Genomic DNA, 23492 nt, shown 5'->3' with positions numbered 1-23492 from the left:
TCTGAACATTTTTCAATTTTAATCTTAAAGGTATCAATTAAAATGTAGTTATACGCACGAATTGAGCCAACCTAAATTGACAGTCTCATTACGTGAAACATTGTTCATACCTATATTACCCCTTACGTGAAACACGGTTACTACTTCTGAAAAGAAGTTAATAATTTGGGAACGCACTTAGAAGTTAGATCCACCAACTTAAACAATGTTACTTGAAAGTCGGTAGTTAATATAGTAAAACTTAATACGGTTCATAATTGAATGGGAGGTTTAAAATTTACGTGACTCTGTAATCGAATTTGATTTGATTTGATTTCAAAATGTATTTAAAAATATGTAAAATTAATGTAGACACAAGATTCGATTTAGAATCGAATCGAAACATATGACTTGAAATTAACCAAATAACCCCAATAAACAGAGCCTTTAAAATTAATTAAAACAAGCTTAAAGAAGATTCGATATTTAGCCAACGTTGTAACAAACTTGATATTAATTAACCCTACTTTAAAATGAACTTAAAACATGTAAAATTAATGTGGACATAAAATTCAATTTTGAATCGACCTGAAATTTTCAATCTAAAATCAACCCGATGACATAGATGTGAATAAAACAAGTTTAAGGCAAAGAGAGTATCATGAATTCACAAATATCAAGGTAATTAGTCAACCTAATAATAATGGCTTTGTATATGTAGTCTTAAGCCAGTTAAGTTAGTGCGTAAGAGTACGTTGTTTAAATTAGTGGGGATTAATTTTTCAAAGTTTAAGGTAAAGTTGTCTAATCTAAATTAGAAACTTGTGCACCAAAAATCAATTTAGATTTCATAAAGAAGGGTCGTTACTTTGCTTCCTCACCTACCAAGAATAATTCATGTCTACTTTTGCCAACAGTATTAGTTTTTGATTTTTTTTCTTTAGTGTTGACTTTATTTCTTAAAATATAACCTTAATAGGAGTATTTTTTATTTTTTCAATTTTTAAAACATGATAGACCGAAAAAGTGAATGGGTTAGATGAAAAGACGATAAGAATTGAATCTAGAATTTTATATAGAAAAAGTAGTATATGCTTTAATTGATATAAAATTTAATTTATTTTTTATTGAAGAACAATAAAACATAGTGGCCAATTTTTGTAAGAAGGCAAGACTGATCCTAAGCAAGTGTAAGTCTATGTCCAGGGCACCTAAAAAATATTAGTTTTCAACTAGTGCTAAAGTTCGAACTTTTACCTATATAATAGTTTAGTGGCTCATAAATATCTTTCGTTTTAAAATCCCTAAAAACCTAGGGCCAGCCCTATGAGAAGGCATTGTTTCCCATTAACCTCCCTTTCCCCAAGAAAAACCAAAATCTAAAGGTATATTTTTTCCTAAACTAAATATATTTATTATTTTAAGATGAATAGGACAAGATTAATTTTTATTTAATAGTATAACTTAATCAAACTCATTATTATTATTATTATGACTAAAATATTGGGTTATTGAGAAAGTTCATGTTATAGAAGTTGGGTGTAATTAAGATACATGTGTTAATAAAGAGTTAAATAAAAATACATTTGCAATTAATAAAACAGAATTGAACTAATATTTTGGTTTTAATGTCGTTTCTAATAATTTTTGGGTCCTATGCAAAAACTAAAAAAGGGGCCCTTGTATAAGTAAAGTTTCAGTTTTTTTTTTCAATTATGCATCATATAATTTCTCTTTTTCATCACATAGATGTCAAATAAATGTACGAATTTAAAATCATATTATGATAAGCCACAAAATATAATTAAAAAATCGATTTTTAATAATAAGAATTAACTCAATTTGAGCCCCTTTATGAGCTAGACCCTAGGCGATTGCACCTTAAAACTACCCTTAGAAATAGCTCTATTTGATTTAAACATGCGCAATAAAAGTACACACCTACAAAGTACAAACACCTATTAGAAAAATGATTTAGGGGAGAGTTAGACGACTACGGGATTTTAATAGAAATTCATGAATCAATGCCAAAAATAAATTAAATGAAGAATGAAGAGTGTGAGAAAATGGATACTTGATGAAGTGATTTGTGGCAGATCATATATATTTGTTACTGATCACTAGAAATTGATAATTGGTCCACATTCAACACATAAAAAAATAAATGTGTTTTCACAAATGACTGGTAGCTAATAACTGATTAGAGTAATTGATTTTGAATATGCTTTTAAGAGAAACTTGTTTAAAATTAATTTATTCATAATAATATGTTGTTTCAACCTGTTAATTTATCAAATATAAGAATTAGATGGTTTGACCACCCAACCATCTATCTGTGTCAAAATAAGCTGAATTTGTTCAATAACCTCTTTTGACAAACACCCCCAATGTGTTGGTAAATGACTTTGTTTGGCTTTTTAGCCGATTTTTTATTTTTACTTGGTCAAATAGTCAAAAAAAATATTTAGAAAATGACTTTTGAGTCAACGGAAAAAAGGAATTTTAAAACAGCTACTCTTGTAAGAGACCGTTTTTCAAAGAGACGACCTCAAAACAAGAAGTCCACAATCTTATTTCTCTTTAATTTGTATTAATTGAGCTATTTAGTACATATATTTAATGCGTCTCTTAGAGAGACTGTCTCTCATAATAATTTGTGATTTAAAAAAATCAAAAGGCTAATATTCATAACTTTTTAATTGATTTTAGCTTTTTGACCTACTTTTTCTCTAATAAACAACCAACAATTGATAATTAATTTTTACAAACATCTCCATGATATTTCTTTTATGAGTCAATAGTATTAATTGATCTAATCAGTCAATAATTATTTACCAAAACATATCCTTAATCTTTAGGTCTAGGGAGTTTCTAAGATGTGGCCCAAAATCCCATCTTCATATTATTCAAGTCTCTTACTCTCTTTCAAAAAACAAAAAAAAAAAAAAAAATAAAATAAAATAAAATCTTTTACTCTTGTTATTACTTCTTGTTAAATAAAAGCTTTCCTATATCTAAAATGTTTTAGGCTATTACTTCTCTTATCCTTAAAGTTTTGAATTTACATCTTAATAATATTTTACAACACTATATTAGACCAAGTTGGCCCAAATCTCGATCAAGACAAGCTAATATAATAATTAACACAAAATAACACTTCAAAATGGATGAGAGAGGTCTTAGAATTGTACATGAATATGCGTTGTTCTATATTTAACATGGACAAATCCAAAAAATTATTAAAAGACGAACATTTTTTTTTTCAAGTGTGTTGAATCAATTTGATTGTTATTATTCTTTTATAATACAACTAACACGAGATGATAGCTGAGTAGTTATAGGCACAAACGCCACAAATATTATAGGGGCGATTTAGCCCCATTTCAAATGACTGATCGCTTAGAGCCTCCAGAAACATGGAGCCTCATATAAAAATAAATTTTTTATAGTTCATCATTTAAGTGTGGCAAAGTTGGTAATTGGTATTCCTATGGGCTATGGTATTGTTAGTGAGGTTCAAAACCTACACATGTTAATTTTTTGCGAAAATTTTGGTTTTTATTTTACCAATAATGTTTAACAAAGAACCTTTACTAAAAATCAATAAATATATAGGACTCACATACTCTTTGCTCCGCCTAAGGGCCACAGAAGACAAGCTGTGAATGTGATGATCGATCTGATTTACGCGTGACACGAGAGCTCCGCCTAAGGGCCACAGAAGACAAGTTGTGAATGTGATGATCGATCTGATTTACGCGTGACACGAGACGTTAGGACTGAATTTGTACGAGAGGTAAACTTGAGTAATGAAGCAAGATGTCAAAAGTAAATGGTGGTCCGTCAATAAATAATAGACATGACATAATGATCATCAAAACTCAAGTAAAAGGACAAGCATAAACATGTTCCAAGGATAAGCTAAGATTAGAATGAATCAATGTCACCTACATACTCATCATCATAACATGGACCGTTGAGTTGGTGTAATGCATGTTCTTATATATGCTCTTGCTCATTTAAAACGCATACAAGGGAATGACAAGTAATGTAAGAATGGGAGAATGAGGACCCTACTAGCTCCTATATGTATTACTCATGGCTTAGACATATCACTCATACAAATGTTTATCGTGCTATTTTTCATTCATAATGTTGAATATATATATATATATATATATATATATATATATATATATATATATATATATATATATATATATATATATATATATATATATATATATATATATATATATATATATAAAGTTTGAGTAAATTAAAGAGTCCATCAAACTATTTAATTTACAATTGATTTTTTTTGACAATAATAATATACTCCCTTCTATTCACCACAAGTGTCTTATTTGTTTTATGCACTCTATCTAATATACTTATTCAATCTTTAATATCTCTAATTGTGCATAATTAAAAATTATGAAAAGTTGATATAAATAATCCTTGCATTGAACGAATCAAACAAGATCCCACTTGATTATGTTTTAAGTTATAAATTAATAATAAAATACAAATTTAGAGTAAAAAATGAATAGTGTCCAACAAGCAAATAGGACACTTATGATGAATAGGAGAAAATATATTCTATTAGACTATTGCACCCCTGTCGTGGATTCGAGTTGCTTGTAAACACTAAGATTGTTCCGAAAATTATTGAAGAAAACACAGGGAAGTCCTTTATTTAGAATATCAGCAATATGACATCTTGAAGGAACATTATAATCATAAACTTCACCACCTCTAACTTTCTCACGGACAAGGTTAATAATAAGTTCAATATATATGTTTAGTCACTAATGATGAACAAGTACTCACTACAAAAAAAAAATTAAACTACAAATAAAAATTATATTTCCGCAAGTAATTAAAAAATATCGTTGATTTATAATTTTTAGTAATAATCATTGGTTTTTATTTAAATTTCACTTTAAAGTGATTTAGCGACACTTTATTTGGTCTTTAGTGATATATATAATTGTTACTATAACCTATAGTGACATTTATGAGAAATGTCACTAGATTTTACGTCGTAAAAAACTTTAGTATGATTTTTTATTTTGTTGCTAAAGTGTCTAATAAATATTATTAAATTCACAATATATACCATTAAAAATTTAAAATAATAACATTTAAATTGAATTCACTAAATATATTGCACTAAAAATGAATTCACTAAATATATTGCACTAAAAATATGATATGTTGTAGTGACGATATAGGTATATGACACGAATATTATCACAATAAATTGTAATTGCTTTAGTGATAGGGAAAGTAACTCAAGCATCAAGTTGCGGATTCAACAATTTGCCTACACATTAAGAGCCTCATTAAACAAGCCAAAATGGGGGAGAGGGACACTCACTTTTGGCTTTAGTTGTCCTTTAATACACGGGTGTCCCTATTCATAAATAAAATGATAAAATGATAAAATGACAAACAAAGTGTACAATAAGAGTCAACTTAAAAACTTAATTAGAAAAAATAATACTCTAAAATAATTTTATATTGTATATTAAGGGTCGTCTTGAAAATTTTAATAGCTCTGAGCGAAATTAATTTATAGGCCCTTAAGAAATAAATATGTATATGATTATAATTTTTTATAAGCTAGCTTAGTGATGGTTGATTATAATCAGATTATTAGACTATTGACAATTATAAATCTATAGCATAATACATCATATTTAAGCAAATACTCTCTCCTTCCCTACGAGTCTACATCCAAATCATTTTGGGTGAAATTTAGTGGAAAGCGAAATTAGGTTGGAGAATTAGACAAGAGTGGAAGATAGAAATGAGTGGTTAAGATGGAGAGAAAAAATAAGTTTGTAGATGAGATTTAAAGAAGAAAATGAGATCATTACGAAAAAAGAAGAAATGGTACAAAATGAGTGAGACAAACTAAAATGAAAAGAAGTACAAATTAAGCGGAACAAAGAGAGTATAATAATAATAATAAAACCATTTAAAGCCCGTATGGAGCAAGTTTTTAGCCTTTTTGGTTTTCTCAATTGTTTTGTCATATGTTTGATTCATAATAAATAGCAAATTATACTTAAGAAGTTTTAACTTTCTATTACTCGATATCTATTAATTTTATCAACTAAATTAATGGTTAACTGACATCTATTATAGGGTTTAGGGTAAAGCGCTGCTAGTGGGAGAAAGTCGATCACCGCCCACTCTTAATAATCAGTAAAAATGCAACATTATAGAGTTATGGCCTACAAATTATTCTAAGACCACGCATATTAGAGTCATAATAATTGTACATTGGTCTTGCTATCAGTATAATAAAATCATTCAAATACTTTTAGCTCATGGCAATATTATTTCCCCTCTCCTAAAAAATTGTTAGAGCCATTTGGTAATTAGTATTAAATAGTGGGAATGGTAATTAAAAGTTAGTGTAATTTTTATAGAAATATCTCTTGATAAATTTAATGGTGATGTTTATTCTCTTTCGATAATCTCATTTTTTTGACAAAATTCATTCCAATGCATTATCATTTGACCATGTGGTATTAGGTGGTAATGGAAACACAGCAAATACAAAAGCATTTAACGACAAACGGTTGTTGTCACTTATTTTGTCGCAAACGGGGTTTAGCGACAAAATAGGCGACAAAACCTTTTGTCGCTAAAAAAGCATTTTGTCGCTAATTTATTTCCAAGTTATATAAAAAAGAATATTTGTCATTATTATTAAATAGTATAGTAATTTTTACTATTATTATTTAACAATAATAACAAATATTCACTTATTTTTTTTATAAATAATACTCAAAAATTATACATAATCAACAAAAATAATTAAATTAAAATTATATGATTAAATTGATTATTAATCAAAAGTTAGATATATATTACAAAAATAATTGTTTACATTAATGTATATACAATAATCAATGTCTAAATAAAAAAATTAGTAATAACCACTACGACTAGAGCGACTATCACCGCTGCGGAAATCATGCGATCCACCAGATCTACCAAGGCTGGACAAAATTTCGAAAAAAATAACATCAAAATCAACATAAAAAAAATTGGACAGAAAATGAAAAGAAGAAGAAGAACAACAACAACATCATCATGAACTAAATTGAGACAAAAAAATGGACAAAAATCGACATAAAACAAAAGAATTGAATCAAATTCGACATAAAACAAAAACATAAACAATGCATGTTAAAAGTCTACAAGAACAATAAAAAAAATAGTTAAAGAGTAAGATTACCTATGGAAAGGCAAGATTTTTCACCTGAAAAACGCCAAAAAGTCGCCAATTGAGTGGTAAGAATAGAGAGAAGGAGGAGAAAAGTTATTAAGTAGAGAGAAGTTGAAGAAGAAGGAGAATAGGTTTAAAAATGAAATGAGAAAGGGATTGAAGTACGTATTTAAAATCCGAGAAAAAACGTTAGCGACAAAAGCTTTGTCGCCAAGCTTATCGCTAAAATTTGCCCATTTTGAATTTGGGAAATAGTTAAGCGACAAAGTGTTCGACAAAGTTGGCGACAAACACTTTGTCGCTAAACGTTTTTTACTAATAAATTTCACCTTTTCCCGCCCATTTCTCTGAAATTTAAATTTATTAAATTAGAAAATAATTTAGCGACAAATTTGGCTACAAAAAATCTTTGTCACTAAACTTCTCTCCTCAAAAATGGTTTTTGTCTCCAAATTCAATTCTTTTTGTAGTGAAATTTGTGAAAAAAAAAAATTTTTTTATGATCAAATTTTAATTACCTTGGGAGTAGCATGATGCAAATCATAAAAATTTACACTACAAATCATTCTCATTACTACTAATTAGTACCGTTAACCAAACGAACCGTTAGTGATGTTAGTTAATTGATATGAAAATTTTTAACCCCTCAATCTAAAATTCCTACTTTATCTCTAATATAAAATTTTAAAAAGTAAAGCATGTAAGCTTAAACTCTATATTGATTGAATTGAGATATGATCAACTACTTGAAATAGGAAGAGAAGAACATAAGTCCAAGGAAATAGTGAAGTGATCCTCCCTCGTTAGTTTATTTATGTGAATACAAGAAAATAGGGTTGTTCCAGAAAAGAGGAAAAAAAAGGAGATCTGAACCTCAAAACAAATTCAATAATTTACGGCTGACTTAATTTCAACACGCATTAATATGTGTATTATACCATTCTATTTATTTATCTTCAAAAAGTATGATTTTGATTTATGAATATCAATGTCGAACAGGAAGAATTTAGAAAATTGTCCCATTACGACTAAATGTAATGCCAAAACCTTATTCAAAAAACATTGACATGGACAATGTCATATACTCTCCCTATATCACTTTAAAATTGTGAGAGACAGTCTTTTTTAAAGACCATTTCTAATTGTGCCGATCCATTATATATTTTTTTAAAATATTGTAAATAGACATTAAAATTTAAGTAGACATTTAAGATATTAAAAATAAATATTAAGTATACGATAAGTAAGTATTAAGAATAATGTAAGTAGACATTAAAAATACGATAAGTAGACAATAATCTTTAATGAGCTGGGCTTAAGATATGAGAGACGGTCTCTCAAGAGACTAGCTAATTTTAGTATTCTAGTCTATCACTTTGACTTTATGATATTTTTTCATTATGTTTGAATAGAAGAAAATAGCGAGAAAGGAAATAGAAGAATTCAAAGGGATAAAGAATCCCTTCTTTGTATATAAAAAAAGAAGAGGATGAATTTTAAAGGAAAGTGCGAATAAAGTTTTGTTTAGGTTAAAATTTTTTTAAGATGAAAAGATTTGAAGGGAAATTAAAACACACATTAGCCTGACCCCTTTCTTTACATTTCCTTCTCCCCCAAACAAACAATAAAGGTTTACCTTCATTTCTCTTCCCTAACTTTTCCTTCCTTCTCTTTGCCTCTGCTTCCTTTATGTTCTTAAATTTGCATTCATAAGTTCTATTATTTTTTTTAATATAATCTACACAAATTTAATAAACGTACAAATATTTATTATTTGTTTCATAGATATGCCCATGTTGTAATTTCAAGGGGATTGAGGGAGTACTTAATTAATCTATTCTTACTTGCAAAACTAGTGTTTTCTAGAGGTGTTTAAATGAGTTAAAATTTAGTCGGTTTAAAAATAATATGAATCAACTCAAAATAAACTCGAGCATAAAAATAAATACAAATTATTGTTTATGGTGATCTTATTACTACAAAAGACACCTTATATATGAATTTAATAGCCCAATGAATATAAATTATAAAAATATAAATTTCTTATTTTAAAGTCAATAAACTCATAAGCACTCAAGCATAAAAATTAATACAAATTTGTTTATGGTGATCTTATTACTACAATAGACACCTTATATATGAATTTAATAGCCCAATGAATATAAATTATAAAAATATAAATTTCTTATTTTAAAGTCAATGAACTCAAGCATAAAAATTAATACAAATTTGTTTATGGTGATCTTATTACTACAAAAGACACCTTATATATGAATTTAATAGCCAATGAATATAAATTATAAAAATATAAATTTCTTATTTTAAAGTCAATAAACTCAAGCATAAAAATTAATACAAATTTGTTTATGGTGATCTTATTACTACAAAAGACACCTTATATATGAATTTAATAAACCAATGAATATAAATTATAAAAATATAAATTTTTTATTTTAAAGTCAATAAACTCATAAAATGCTAACAGATATACACCTCACACAAAGCCGGATGGATGATCAAAAAAGCCTAGTGAATGCCCACAAAAATTAGGTATGTAAAATAAATCTCTCGTCCATTATACTTTTATTTTTTGTTTTAAGCGTTTGGTTTGAACACGTTCACTTTATTCCATCTTTGTCCTATCTATTATTGACCGATAATATTGGAACACATCTTTATAAAAATTTTGTTTTATAAGACTGAAGAGTACAAAAGGTCAACGTTAGGAAAAAAATAAAAAAAATAAATTCGACATAATAAATTAAGGTAAATCTTACAAAAATATGTCACATTTATCAAACATCATTTAATTTGAGCAAAATCAAAAAGTAAAAAAGTTAAATTCGGTATGATAAGGTGTATAAAGCATATTCAATGTATTCAAATGGGACAAGTGAAATACTTCCTCCAAATAAGTACTAATTTATAGTTGGTATATCAAGTGAGGCGTGAAATGAATAGATGAAATCAAAAGAAAAAATAAATTTGTCAACGATACTTAGGAACCATACTAGAAAAAAAGTATATAAAGAGATAGGACAACACATAATAAAATTAGGTGCAAATTAAATAAAAGAAAGAGAATATTAGGAATAAAAAAAATAAGATAGATACATAATGATATTTTTCTCAAAATAAGAAGTATATTGCATCTAAAGAGAAAAGTACAATGTCACGTAGCATGAATGCATGATAGCATCTCGACGAAATTCCACATCTTTTACTAAAAGATGGGTGGTATGTAATGTACAATAGAAATTGACCATATTTGTTTGTAAAAATAGGATTAGAAAGCGAATGGAAGGGTTTCCAAAGCAAACCACCTTATCCCACCTATTTCCCAAGAAGAACTTGGGCAAAGGGCCAGGGTGAGCCTTCAACAACATTTGTGTTTAGATGAAGGAGAAACAGATATTATTTCAAGTGTCAAGAATCGCCACTACAAAGCAAGCATCAAGAGTAAAAGGGTTGGTCGCTTGGGCCATTGCTAGGGCAAGCAAGGCAAAAGCGAGAAGGATGTGGAGGTTTTCTAGACCGAGCATATAAAAAGGTTCAAGGCTGTAAGCCTAACTTGAAGGAGGCACATGCTCGGGCAATCAATTACTATTGGGACAAATGTTTTAGATCTAAAAGTGATCAAGCACAACTCCGTTTTGGACGCGTCATATGTAGTTAGAACAAGCACAGAGTATCTTCCAATGGTATCATGCTTGGGCTTGTTCGAATAAGTTATAGGGGTGCTCAGACAAACACATGTCTTCAAATGCATGATTTTAGCGTATACATGCAATCTGACCTATGTAGAGATCGAGAAATGATTATGTCGTGACTTGTGACGTTCATATCCATGTGAGATTTTTAACATCACACATTTCTACAAATTCAAAAAATGCCTTTGTATGATTTCATTTAACATGTGCCGTAAAATTTTCAATGGATTTCGAATTCTTGGATATCTCTCCCAAAGTACTGAATTTTCCGCTAACCACTAATAGAGTAATGAACCTCAAGTACACTTGCTTGCATCATCCCCCCCCCCCCCCTCTTTTTCCGGTTATTTTTTCTTACATCTCCAAATGGCACAACAAATCGAAAGATATACTTATCCAACACATCTAACCAACGCAGCTAAAATTAACAATTAATTCATAGCTAAATGCGAACTCACTGATGACAAATAGTAAGTTGATTTGGCCTCGGAAAATCAGCATCTTTCCATTGTAATATCAAAACGATGTCTTTAGCTTTCCGTATCATACCAGTCAAAACTGCTTCCAGGAACTTACACCTGTTCAACGGAGAACCAAAAATTAGCTCCGACTCCAAGGTTTGGTACTTGGGAGAAAATAATGCAGAAAAAACGTTCAGGTGATATGATATATTACCTCGAAACCAAATGATAAACTTAAAAAATATTTAATTTACAGCAAAGAAAAGAAACCTGCAATGTGAAATGACATAAAGGACTGCATAAGGAAATTTGCCAAAGAAAATAGTATCGTCAAAATATGAGTTCAAAAACAAGAATAACTGACCTGTGCAGAAAAAAGCGGAGCTATAACGGTAAACAAAATGACATGGAACAAAACTATAAATATCCTCCTTTGAGAATACTATCTGAAAACAAGGCTTCCATTCTGCTGTTGTCTTAAACTTTCGATGAGGGACTGGTAGAACAATTTAAAAGCTTTGGTGTCATTACTCTGTAAAAGTACATATAATGCACTGATTAGGAGAAACTTGTAGAGAAGACATGGAAACCAGAATAGAAAAGGCACCAACTAGGTTCCAGGCAATAAGAATTAGGAGAAACCTAAGCCATACAATACACTGAACATCAGCTATCAGCAAGAGTTTTCATCACCTGCAATTTCTGTCGATACTGCTCAGCCAACTCTTGGGGGCAGTGAGCAGCAAGATAACCCTTGGATACAAAATTAGCAAGGAAGGTGTCCCCAAATTTCTCATACATGACCTTCTGGGCTGTTATTATTTCCCCGAATAAAGCAAGCTGGTAAATGAATGAGACGGCAAGTATTAGGAATACAAGCTGCACAAAACTCATACGTTTGATCATTTGATTAGAAGCACCAAGTTTTCAAGTTCTATGGATTTACTATGTGACCTGTTTGGTAGCTATCCATAAACGGTGGTAATGGAAACATTTTGTTGTGTAATGTTGGAAGTAAAGTCACATCCCAATGGACATGGTAGGAAACTTCATTTCATTCACGAATTTTCTTTCATATTTTTCATTCCTGCCTGATGCCACTTATTGTTTACTTAAATGGTAAATGGATGCGTGAAAATATAGACATTGAGTGTTTTCTACAAAAACATGTATTCTTTTCAGATACCACATTATTTAACAACTTTCCTGAAAAGCCAATGAATTATATGTACTACTGAAATTCTCTTATATCTTTGTGATAAAACTTCTCTTCCTACATCTGCATCCCTCATTGAGAAGAGAGGAAGGAAAGCATGCACATTACACTATCTGAAACTAACAATAATCTGGTCTCCAGACAAGCCCTTCAAGCTTCACAGAACTTTGTGGCAGCTTTCCCAATGATTATCTAAAGATTTAATAAACTAGATCTGCCCTGAAACATTATGAAAGTTACAGGTTGATGGTCATTTACAACATAAGTATTGTTAATCTTCAGTTAACCTCCCAAAACAAAACACTGTTATTCCTAAATGTACAAAAAGGCTGAAAACCTAAAGCAAAAAATCTTGAAAGATATTTCAGGAGTAGAACAAAATATAATGCTGGAATATACACATCAGAGCTTAAAATTGTGACACTCTTTTATACCAAAGCAAAAGCAAAAATTATTACAAGTATCCCTTGAAAAGACAACCAATGAATTACTTCCTCTAATAATAATAAACAGGCAAGGGCCCAATCAAATTCCCCATCCAATCTGGCCTCAAATACAAAGCAGATGGCTCAAAAGCATAGTCCTATTATTGTCCAGCCTAGTTTGCCAAAAGCAAATTACAAATGAAGTTGAAATGTACTTCCTCGGATGCCATGCATTTTGATAGTTGAAACATATTCTATCTATTGGTAGCTATTGTTGAACTCTCACTAGAGAGGCTTGCTTACCTTATGACTTCAACTGGAAGGGCAGAGGGAAAGCTACTCCAAGTATTTGGAAAATTTCTCAAAAGTTGCAAGCTGCAACATTTCCTAATTGTGTACCTTTGGGTGTAGAACCCCCTCTTTCTCTTAACATTTGAATTGAAATGAAGATCACCTCCTCACTTAACCACATGGCAATTCCAAATTTTCATTTCTTATTTTGTGTCAGAGAAACATAGCAACCATTTGAATACGGAGGAACTGAGGAAGTAGATAAACAGAAAATAAGTTGGGCAAGAGAACGAAAGATAACAAGTGGGACAATAATAACATGTAATATTGAAGTGCAGGTGACCTCAATGCCAACCATGTTGGAATGGACCGGTGAAGACCTGGACCTAGTACATCCACATTTAAGCTAGGCTCAACATACTTGGTTTCACCTAACTCAGCCCAGCGCTCTTCATCTAGATCCCAATACATGCAGAAAACAAATCTACTTTCATTTCAAGAGCATTCAAACTCAACATTCAACAGCATGTTCAATTTATGAGCAAACTCAAATCCCTAATATTGTCCCATTAATATAAAACCACATTCTTAGATTTGTAGCTGACCAAATAATCTCCAATAAAGGTTAATACTAATACTATGTTTGGATATGAGAAAATTAAGGGAAAGAATGGGGAGGGAAATGGGCGGATAACAATTATGTCATTTGGATACCAACAGAGGAAGGGAAGAAAATGCCGGGAAGGGAATTGGAAGGAGAACTCCTTAATATTTTAGACTGCAAGTAACTTTCAACATTGGAAAGATTTGGAAGGAAGACACAACCATCTTCCTTCCTCTTCCCTTTCCTCCCCTCCCCTCCCCTCCCCCTACCTTCCCTTCCCTGCACTTCACTTCCCTTAATTTCCTTTCCTTTCAGGTTATCCAAACACAATGTATATCATGAATCATCAAAGACCAAACAGTCATTATGAAGTCACATCCAATGAGTAGCAGTGTGTAGGCAACTACACTCAACAGAAAATTAGCCTCAACAATTTAAAAAGCTAAATTTAAAAGAAAAATTACCTAGAATAATCCAACCTTTTACTGATTTCCCTATAATAATCTCAACTTTTGATTAATCATCAATAATCCCAAGATTCCCAACTATAAGAACTGTTTGCTAAGAATGTACCGAGGTAACCTCGTACTTATACAAGTCACTAGTGCATAAAAAATAAAAAGAAAAAGTAATACAAAATTAAATTATAAAAAAATCATAAAAATTTAAAAAATTAAAAAAGGAATCGAGTAAGTTTATTTTTGATTTTAACTTTTAATTTTTAATATTTTTGATTTTTAATTTTAATTTCTTTTTTTTTTTGTGTGGCAATTAATCTACACAAATCGCGCACCATTTAGGCAACAATACACTTGGGCAAATGATCCCTAAATTCATATTATTCATGGTTAATCAAAAGTTGGAATTATGGTAGGGAAATCAATAAAAGTTCGGATTATTTTAAGTAAATTTTCCAGATTTGAAATGCCAACAAAGCACCAATATCCAAAAATGACATGCATCTCTTTGACATTCCAAGACAGGTTCTTTGACAGACATTTCTACCACCAAGATTCTTGCAAAAATTCATTTCTACTCTAGCAGGATTCAATCTAAAGGTGGCAAAACAAAACACACAGGGCAGTTGCACTCACAGCAACCATATCAAATTTGAATTTATAGATGCCCAAGAAAGAGTAACCAGCACAAAATTCTAGTAGCACAAGTGAACCATCGGAATATCTAGAAGCCTGAAACAAACCCAAGTATGCTAAAAATGAAGCATGTAGTAATATACTTGAGAAAACTAATTTTACATGACACCAAAAAACACAATGACTGCAGTCTGCATATATAAAAGTAAACAACTAAGGTAATAGAGGATATCAGAATCTGAGATCACCGAACCTCTAACAAAACTTGGTTGAAATTAAAATGATGAATTTGCTACCATGAAGACGAAGACAATGGCAATGGCAATGACGATGACGATGACAACGACAACGGTGACAGAAACAATGACATTACATGTACCCACTAAAATGAATGAGAGCCAACAAGAAATTTATAATGTGTGTGCACATAAATAATGTAGTAAAAATTAAATATAGTAAAGAGCATAGTAACTCACTGAATTTGCATCACGAAACTCAAAAGACTTGTCCAATACGCTGTACAGGCAACAATTCACCGCAAAGGTTTCCATTATAAAAGACTGAAATCCAGGAACCTGCAGAACATCCAATTAGAAAAATCTTCACTTTACTCCTCATTAAATTACAGTAAGAGTTTTAAGACCACAAACCTTCTCTTCTCCATAAGGACCAGCACACCAATCTTTGATTAATCGGACAAAAATCTGTACACATGCCTGATTGGCAAAAGCAGCATTGGATCATTAAAAATTCAGGGCAATCAGTGAGCAAAACAAGATAAACTAAATTGAAGGTGAGAAAGACCACACCTTCCTCACAGTAATATCCTTATTGTGACAAGATGAATACATTAGTAACTGGATTATTGGATCTAAATAAGCTCTGCTTTTCAGAGAGAGGAAAACTGAAGACAGATCATGTGTGGCTATGACATTCAGAAATGTGTACAATATTCGCTGGAGTTCCTGCAATTCACGAACTTCCTAAAACAGAACAAACAGCTTAAGGATTACAAAAAAACATCTTTCAAACCTTAGTAATGTCTTATTAGAAAATACAATGATCAGCACTATATGTTCTTGATAGCTTAAAACCCAAACAACTAGTTATGATAAGATTATCCATATATAAACCCAATTTGTCCACCTCGGGAATGAAGGCAAAGAATCAACTTTAAAAAAAACGTCAAGGTGGAATATAGACATAAATCTATCAAGTAAAGCACGTCTACGTGACCATACCTCAGTATTGCTCCCTGGTCCACAAGGAAATCCATCTTGCGGAAGAATAGAAAATATACGACTCACAATAGCAGGAAATACTTCATCGAGTATTTCATGAACTGAGGTGCTGAATTTGCATATGAGCTGATTTAGTAAAACAAGAACTCCAACCAACTCCTTCGGCTGCCAAAGCAAAAAAAAATAATTTAGACACATATTCAAGTAATATGGGGATGATTCTCATCACAGAAAGATCATTTCTCTTTCCCCTCTTGCCTTTAGAGAATTATCCTTAACCCGGAATCAAAAAATAAACTGACTGATATCAAAAATCATAACCATTTTCATTTACCTCAATTTCTGCAAGCAGCGGCTCCAATGCCTTCGGTAAGTAGGGAAACACGGAAACACCCAATGTTTCAACCATGCGATGAATAAATGATGTGACCTAATAAATTGAAAGATGAGAATGAGATTTTAGCCAACATCAATACAATTAAGTTTTAAGTCCCATACAGTAACATGAGATATACCTTACTCCGCAAGGACTCCACTTTTGGGAAAACAACGAGGATTTGAAGTAAAACATCTAATGTCTGCATCACAAAACAACAAAAAAAGTAACGAAGAGATAACTATACAACACTAAACAAAAAAGGGCTTCAAAGAAATTTCAATGTAATCCATCAGAATGCAATTTACAATAGCAAACGGCCAAAAAACCTAGCATATTCATTGGAAGGAATGAGAATGAGGCTGTTTTAAACAGCTGTTATGTAATGGATATTAGATTTCTGTACCCATAAATGCTATTATGTTACGAGTGAATTAAAATTGAAATCATGTTAAAATATTTGTTTGAAACAATTGGTCTTTTATAGAGAGTAATGTTTATAAAGGTATATTTAAAGTTTATCTAATAAATATGTTCCAAAAATCTTAATTTACGAAGATACATTGGAACTCTTAGAGGTTGACAAGTTACATCACAGAGTGCATGAAGCACTTCACTAACAAATGTGAGATGCAACCTCTACAGTTCTATGACATAGACCGTTAACCCAATGTCGCCTAAAATGGCCTACAATAGGTTAGTTATGATTCGCAGAGGGGCAGTAAAGTGGTAACACACTGATATTGCGGCTAAACCATGATTTTAGGTGACAGACAACCAAAAGGCCAAACTTAAGTAGTACTTTCTCTTATTCACTGAAAATGGGACATTTACTTTTTGGCACCATTCAATTATTACTTTTAAATTGTATTTTATTCTTAATCTATAAATTAAAATATAGTCAAGTAAGATCTTGTTAGATTCATCTCAATGCAAAAATTATTAATATCCACTTTTTATAATATTTTGTTGTGTATAATAAGGGATAGCATTGAATAAGTGCATTGCATAGCGTGAAAAAGTAAATGTCCCATTTTTAGTGAATAGAAGTGAACATATTTGAAAAGGGGAGGCGAAAAGAAAGAGCATAGTTGTTGGAGGGGCCAAACTTTATATCCAATAAGAAAAACAATAATTAAAGAGGGGCATGGGCTACCTTAGCTCCGCTCCTACACAGTTTACAACGATCAGAACCACGTCAGCAATTACTTTTCTATGAGGACAAATATATTTCTTTAAAAGCAGCACATGATATCATATAGAGATCATCCATGCATGAGTCTAAAAAAATGCGTAAACCACGTAACATATCATGCTTTAGTTGAGTGAAGTTTAATGCTCCTATCAATTTATGAAATATAGACAAAACTCAAACTAACCACTTTTGGGAATTTAACTCAGACATTATAAACACATTAAAACAAGTCGCAATCGGAAGTATAAAAAATCAAACCTGCTTAAACATAAGACCTATTGCAGGACGGCTAGCAGTTACAAGGCGTTCACTAAAGCCCTGTATGAATATATAAAAATTAGATCAAATCAACCAATAAAATGCAAGCAAGACGAAATGGAAAGATTAAAATTCATAGACATCGCTTTCAAGTATTTCAATTAGGTACAAAACAAAATACTACTAATGTTGATTCAAAATTCAATGCGAAAAAATTGCCCTTCCATAAACTGACGTAGGGAGCTTAATATAAAACCCGTGAAACAAAAATTTGACTAAACAAAGCACAAATATGGCAATAATTTCTTATTAGTCCTAGATTCCATTCAATTCAATGTATAAGAACATCAGTAACCTTGCTAAGTGCATTGATTGCCATAATGATTTGCTGAATGCTCAATATAATCGCAGGAGAACTTTCAGGGTTTTGTCTCTTCCCATTCACAAGCAACGCCTCAACCTGTGCATGGGTAGTTTGCATATCAAAAATTACATTAACAACAAAAAGGTTAATGTGAACTGAGATTACAAAACCTAACCTGCTGGCATAGAGGTGTGAGTAATGAGGACAGGTAATCATTTTGCTTCTCGACGGGCACATCTTCCATCCCAATCAGAATGCCAATTGCCTACACACAACACGATAAAATCTTCAAATTTCAAGAAACGAAAACTATACTTGGAACAAGTTGTTCGACATTTATAATTAATAACCTCAAAAATGTGGCTTCCATCTTCAGATCCAATCATCTCTTTAGCAGAAAAATCTGTGCTGGTAAATCGAGCAACCACATCTTGCAAGCTCTGATAAAATATGGAGGTATAAAGTTCAGACAACCAAAGAAAACATATATAACGTCCCAAATATGCAACAAGAAAAACGGCTAATCACCTGTAAAATTGTCTCAATAAAAGGAACCAGCTTTGATTTCAGCAACCTCACGACCCTCATAAAGAGATAACTTGCCCTCCGACTCACATTGATATTTGGGTGGTGTATACCTCTTTCGTCGAGAAAAGCAGCCAGGGCCATGTGTATGTACCGGGTGTTCTCCTGAACAAACTTCATGTACCTAGTAATAGTCTCCAGGTAAGTCAGAGCAACCAACCTATTAGAATGGCACGGAAACCTTGTTGATAAAAGCATCAGAAGCAGCTCTCCTAGATGCCCACTCCCTGTTCTCATTGCATCATCACTCAGTGACTCCCCAAGTGCATACAGAAGCGAAAGGGAAGCTTCTACCTCCTCTACATTTCGCTCAGAAGATGAGGAAACTGCACTATACAGAGAATTGCGGATAAACAATTGAGTCACATCAGGTGCCACACGCCCAACATTCCGGAGTAGAACCAATAAATCCTTTCTATATTCAAGCATCCTGTCCTCTTCTTCTATTCCAAATTTATCCAGCACATCAAGGTGATCACGATCACTAGGATCATAACATATTTGTGCCCTAATCACTTCTAGAATCTGACTTACATGAACCAGCTGTTTTTCAGTCAATGGAGAAAGATTCTTCATAGTAGCTACATAACCAGAAAGAAACTGGACGGTACTAAATGTTGTATCTATATCACAATTTCGCATCACATAAAAAACTGATGGCAACACCTCTTCCAAAAGCTCTGACGATACCTGTTTACCTTCCTCAGAATTCAGCCTCTTTGCACATTCCAGGACCTCGGCCGCATAACCAGTAAGCAAATTGGCAATACTCGAGACCAAATCCATATCAGCATCCTCACTTATCAAACTAAATACACGGTTAATCTGCAAACTCTTTAGTAAAGTAAGCTTGGCCTGTGGATCCATCCGCTTCATAACCACAGCCAATACACAACCAGCCGCAGAACTCCTAAGTTGCTCAGATAACCCTTCAACCAACATTAACTCAAACAACAATGGGATAAAAGTAGCATTGGCAATCAAACTAATGTCGATCCAAGATATATATCTCCTCATTGAATCCAAGACACTAGCACAAAGCTCAGAATCCGAACTCTTATATGCAGTAACAATTTCATACCAAGCTCTAACTATTAAAGACACACATTGTTGCCTCATGGCATCCTTGATTCGCCCCGCAACTGCCACATCATCGGCATTGCGTGGATAGTCTAAACTAATCAATTCATCATCTAAAGCAATCAATAATCTACAAAACATATCAATAACCACTGCCCCTTTGTTCAAGTGAGGCAAGAAATCAACAAAAACACCAGACCAAATTAAGGGATATTCAAAATATATCAAGGTAACCAACACTTGGGCAAGCTTATTCTTTATAAAAGCAGGGCTATCTAAAACCCTAACTACAGCATTTTTATCGTCAACTACCTCATAACACATCATTGTAAACACCGATTTTCGGATAAATTCCTTTTCCTCAGGGCTCATGGAAGTGGAATAACGAGCATGAACAGCATCGTGCAAAGATTGCAAGCACCAGAATTGAACTTGCACTAATTTACTGGTAAACAAACGCTCAATACATAAACTACAAATCGTCGAACTCTCTTTAATCCGTTGACAATATTCAATTGCTTGAGACTTTAAACCTGAATTAATAGTCCCAGATTCATCAAAACTAATCAGAATCGCTTTCTCTAAGTCATCCATTTCTCGATTTATCAATAAGTTCATCACAAGAAACCCTAAAAAATTAAAATCTCAATCTTAAACCCTTTCTAAACCCTATTTGCTCAAAAATCCAAGTTTTTTATCATCAAATTCAACTAGAACTAGATAAATTTAAACAATTAAAGTAGATTTGGATGATAATGAAATCGTTGCAATGAAAAAGAGGTGAAATTGAACAGGTGAGTAAGAGAGAGAGAGAGAGAGAGAGAGAGAAAAAAAAAACGATCAGCTGAAAACTCACCTTTCAATGGTTCAATCAAATTAGGGTTTTTTTCAAAGAATAAATATTGATTAGGGTTTGTAAATAAGAAAGAAAAATATTAGGTTAAGGATTATTTTGAGAACAAAAATTGAGTTCTTCGATTGAGTTTTGGATTCAGAAGAGTGCGGAGGTTTTGTTGTTGGGAAAAATAGCAGTTTAAACTTAAATATAAATAGCAACACAACTGCACAAGCTAGAGGTTTTTTAAAGTATGGATGCATTTTTAAGTTTCGAAAATAGCCTAATTACAATTTGTTGTGTATTTCAGTGAATTATTTTTTATACGGACTGTGCTGTTTTTAGTTAACCAATAGGAATCGTCTCATCTGGGTTTCTCACATCTTATGCGGCAACACGTTGTATTATACTCATTTTGCTCCATATTTTTATACATTGATATTATTTTTTTTATTTTTTTTTTTTTAGTAAATACATTGATATCAATTGAAAGTGCAAATATAACTCGATATACAAATTATTAAAAGAACATAATGAATTGCGTAAAATACTAAATATAGCAAATATAATAAAACGAATAAAGTATATAATGAAATAGATAAAGTATAAAACTAAATATATCAAATATAATAAAACGGAGTATAAAATAATTCTTTATTTCTTATGGGTTACATTTCTTGGGTTCATAGTTATTGGGAAGTCTTATTTATATGTTGCTTGTTTTCATCATTTGGACATAGAAATTCATTCTTATTCCTTTTCCTTATTCACATTTTTTTAGAAAATATTTTTTAAAAAATTATCTAATGTATATCACTTTTGCAAAAAACTATTTAGTCTATTCTTTTGCAAAAACACTACCTTATATGACATATTACTTTAAACACTACCATTTAACTAAATTTAAGAGTTCGTGGCTTCTGGGTGATCTTAGTCTTAAGAAACTTGGCCTTATACCATAATTACTAATCCTATCCATCACGAAAGAACAAAGAAGATGGCCATATATCACTTTGTTCGTTATCAAGTGCTATCCATTATAATTCTCTAACAATATTTTGTCTAAGCAACAATTAGTTGATGTCTTTACAAAAGAACTAATTGTTTCTTAACATAACATCTTAATTCATAAGCTTGGACTTAGTGACTTCTCCTCACAACTTAAAGGAGTGATAAAAGAACTAATGTACTTCGTTTCATTAATTTTAATGCATACCTTTGCTCCTTTTATTTTAGGAAAAATTACCCTGAATAATACAAACTTTCACTGATTTTCCTACAATAATACGAACTTTTAATTAACCATGAATAATACGAACTTTAATAAATATTTCCCGCTAACATACCTGACCGGTTCTTTACCTGGAGAAACGGTAAATTCCCATTTCTTCATTATGCTAGCGGGAAATATGTATCAAAGTTAGTATTTTATTCATAGTTAATTAAAAGTTCGTATTATTGTAGGAAAATCAGTGAAAGTTCGTATTATTCAGGGTAATTTTTCTTACTTAGTATTTTAAGGAATGAGTAAGTTTACCGGTAACAGGTAAAATGGTATGCCAGCGGGAAATATGTATCAAAGTTCGTATTATTCATGGTTAATTGAAAGTTCGTATTATTGTAGGAAAATCAGTGAAAGTTCGTATTATTCAGGGTAATTTTTCCTTTATTTTATAGTACATAGTATACCTATTTTATTATTGTTTTCAGCCTAAAATGAGACAGCTACCTTATGTCTTTTATTCTCATTTTCAATGTAATGACTAGCTTTTCTTTTTGCTTTTATAGATGTGCCATTGCTTTGTAAAAATATAAATGAATGAAACAAAATGTTCTTTCCTCTTCTTTTACATTGTTTTTGCTCTTCTACTATTTTGAGTATTTTATGTATGTCTCCTCTTTTTATTCTTTTAGTTTTTTTCAAATATTGATTCTTGCTTTTAGCCCAATTATATTTTAATGGGTTTTGTTGTGCGACAGCGGAAGCAAAGATCGAAAACAATAATAAAACAATAAAGATTCAAACAAACAATAGAGAAAATCACACCGAGAAATTAACGTGCTTCACTATCAACGTGATAGCTACATCCACCGGCACCGAGAATAAACTTTTCACTATAAACCGGGAGATTACAAGATGAACACGAGAAACCACAACAATGGCTCTCCAAACTTTTTCTCTCTTAGTTTTCCTCACTTTGTGTTTTGCATTGCATCCTGTTCTAATTCTAATTACATGGGGCCTTTATATAGTATACCTCATAATAAAAAGAAATTAGGGTTAAGAAAATACAAAAAACCGTCAAATACTAAGAGTAAGCGGCCAAAAACGTGCCAAGAAACCGCCATTACGCGAGCCTTGTAAAACTACGCGAGCCGCGACACTGAGACAGAACCTACTCTGCGCCCCGCGAATTGGGACAGCAGGTACTCTGCGCCCCGCGGAGTTCACTTTGTTCGAGTCGCCACATTTCAGCAGGTTTGAAATTCGTGTTAGCAACGTGTAGAAGTTGTCGATTAGTTGGGCCT

At 31.6% G+C, this 23492-nt stretch overlaps 1 protein-coding gene across 2 annotated transcripts; it reads right to left on the bottom strand.

The window, feature by feature from the left end:
• Positions 1-11099: 11099 nt before the first annotated feature.
• On the bottom strand, positions 11100-21239 carry LOC130813756 (exportin-T). Of its 2 annotated transcripts, XM_057679619.1 has the most exons (15): positions 18992-21239; positions 18814-18903; positions 18639-18728; positions 18455-18559; positions 18100-18159; positions 16786-16848; positions 16605-16700; positions 16271-16435; positions 15839-16012; positions 15680-15745; positions 15506-15604; positions 12093-12239; positions 11764-11931; positions 11614-11669; positions 11100-11516 (listed from the first exon to the last, which is right to left on the bottom strand). In XM_057679619.1, exons 1-13 carry the CDS (start codon positions 20744-20746, stop codon positions 11842-11844), a joined length of 3000 nt encoding a protein of 999 aa, XP_057535602.1. In that variant the 5' UTR covers positions 20747-21239; the 3' UTR covers positions 11100-11516; positions 11614-11669; positions 11764-11841. The 2 variants fall into 2 exon arrangements, with proteins under 2 accessions (XP_057535602.1, XP_057535604.1); XM_057679621.1 differs by lacking the exons at positions 11100-11516; positions 11614-11669; positions 11764-11931; positions 12093-12239 and adding an exon at positions 12246-13580.
• Between the last annotated feature and the right edge of the window lie 2253 nt (positions 21240-23492).

The sequence above is a fragment of the Amaranthus tricolor genome, chromosome 5 (assembly GCF_026212465.1).
Source record: "Amaranthus tricolor cultivar Red isolate AtriRed21 chromosome 5, ASM2621246v1, whole genome shotgun sequence".
In the NCBI taxonomy this organism is placed as follows: Eukaryota; Viridiplantae; Streptophyta; class Magnoliopsida; order Caryophyllales; family Amaranthaceae; genus Amaranthus; species Amaranthus tricolor.
Note: the sequence above shows the minus strand (reverse complement) of the source record. Positions and strands in the feature narration are given on the sequence as shown.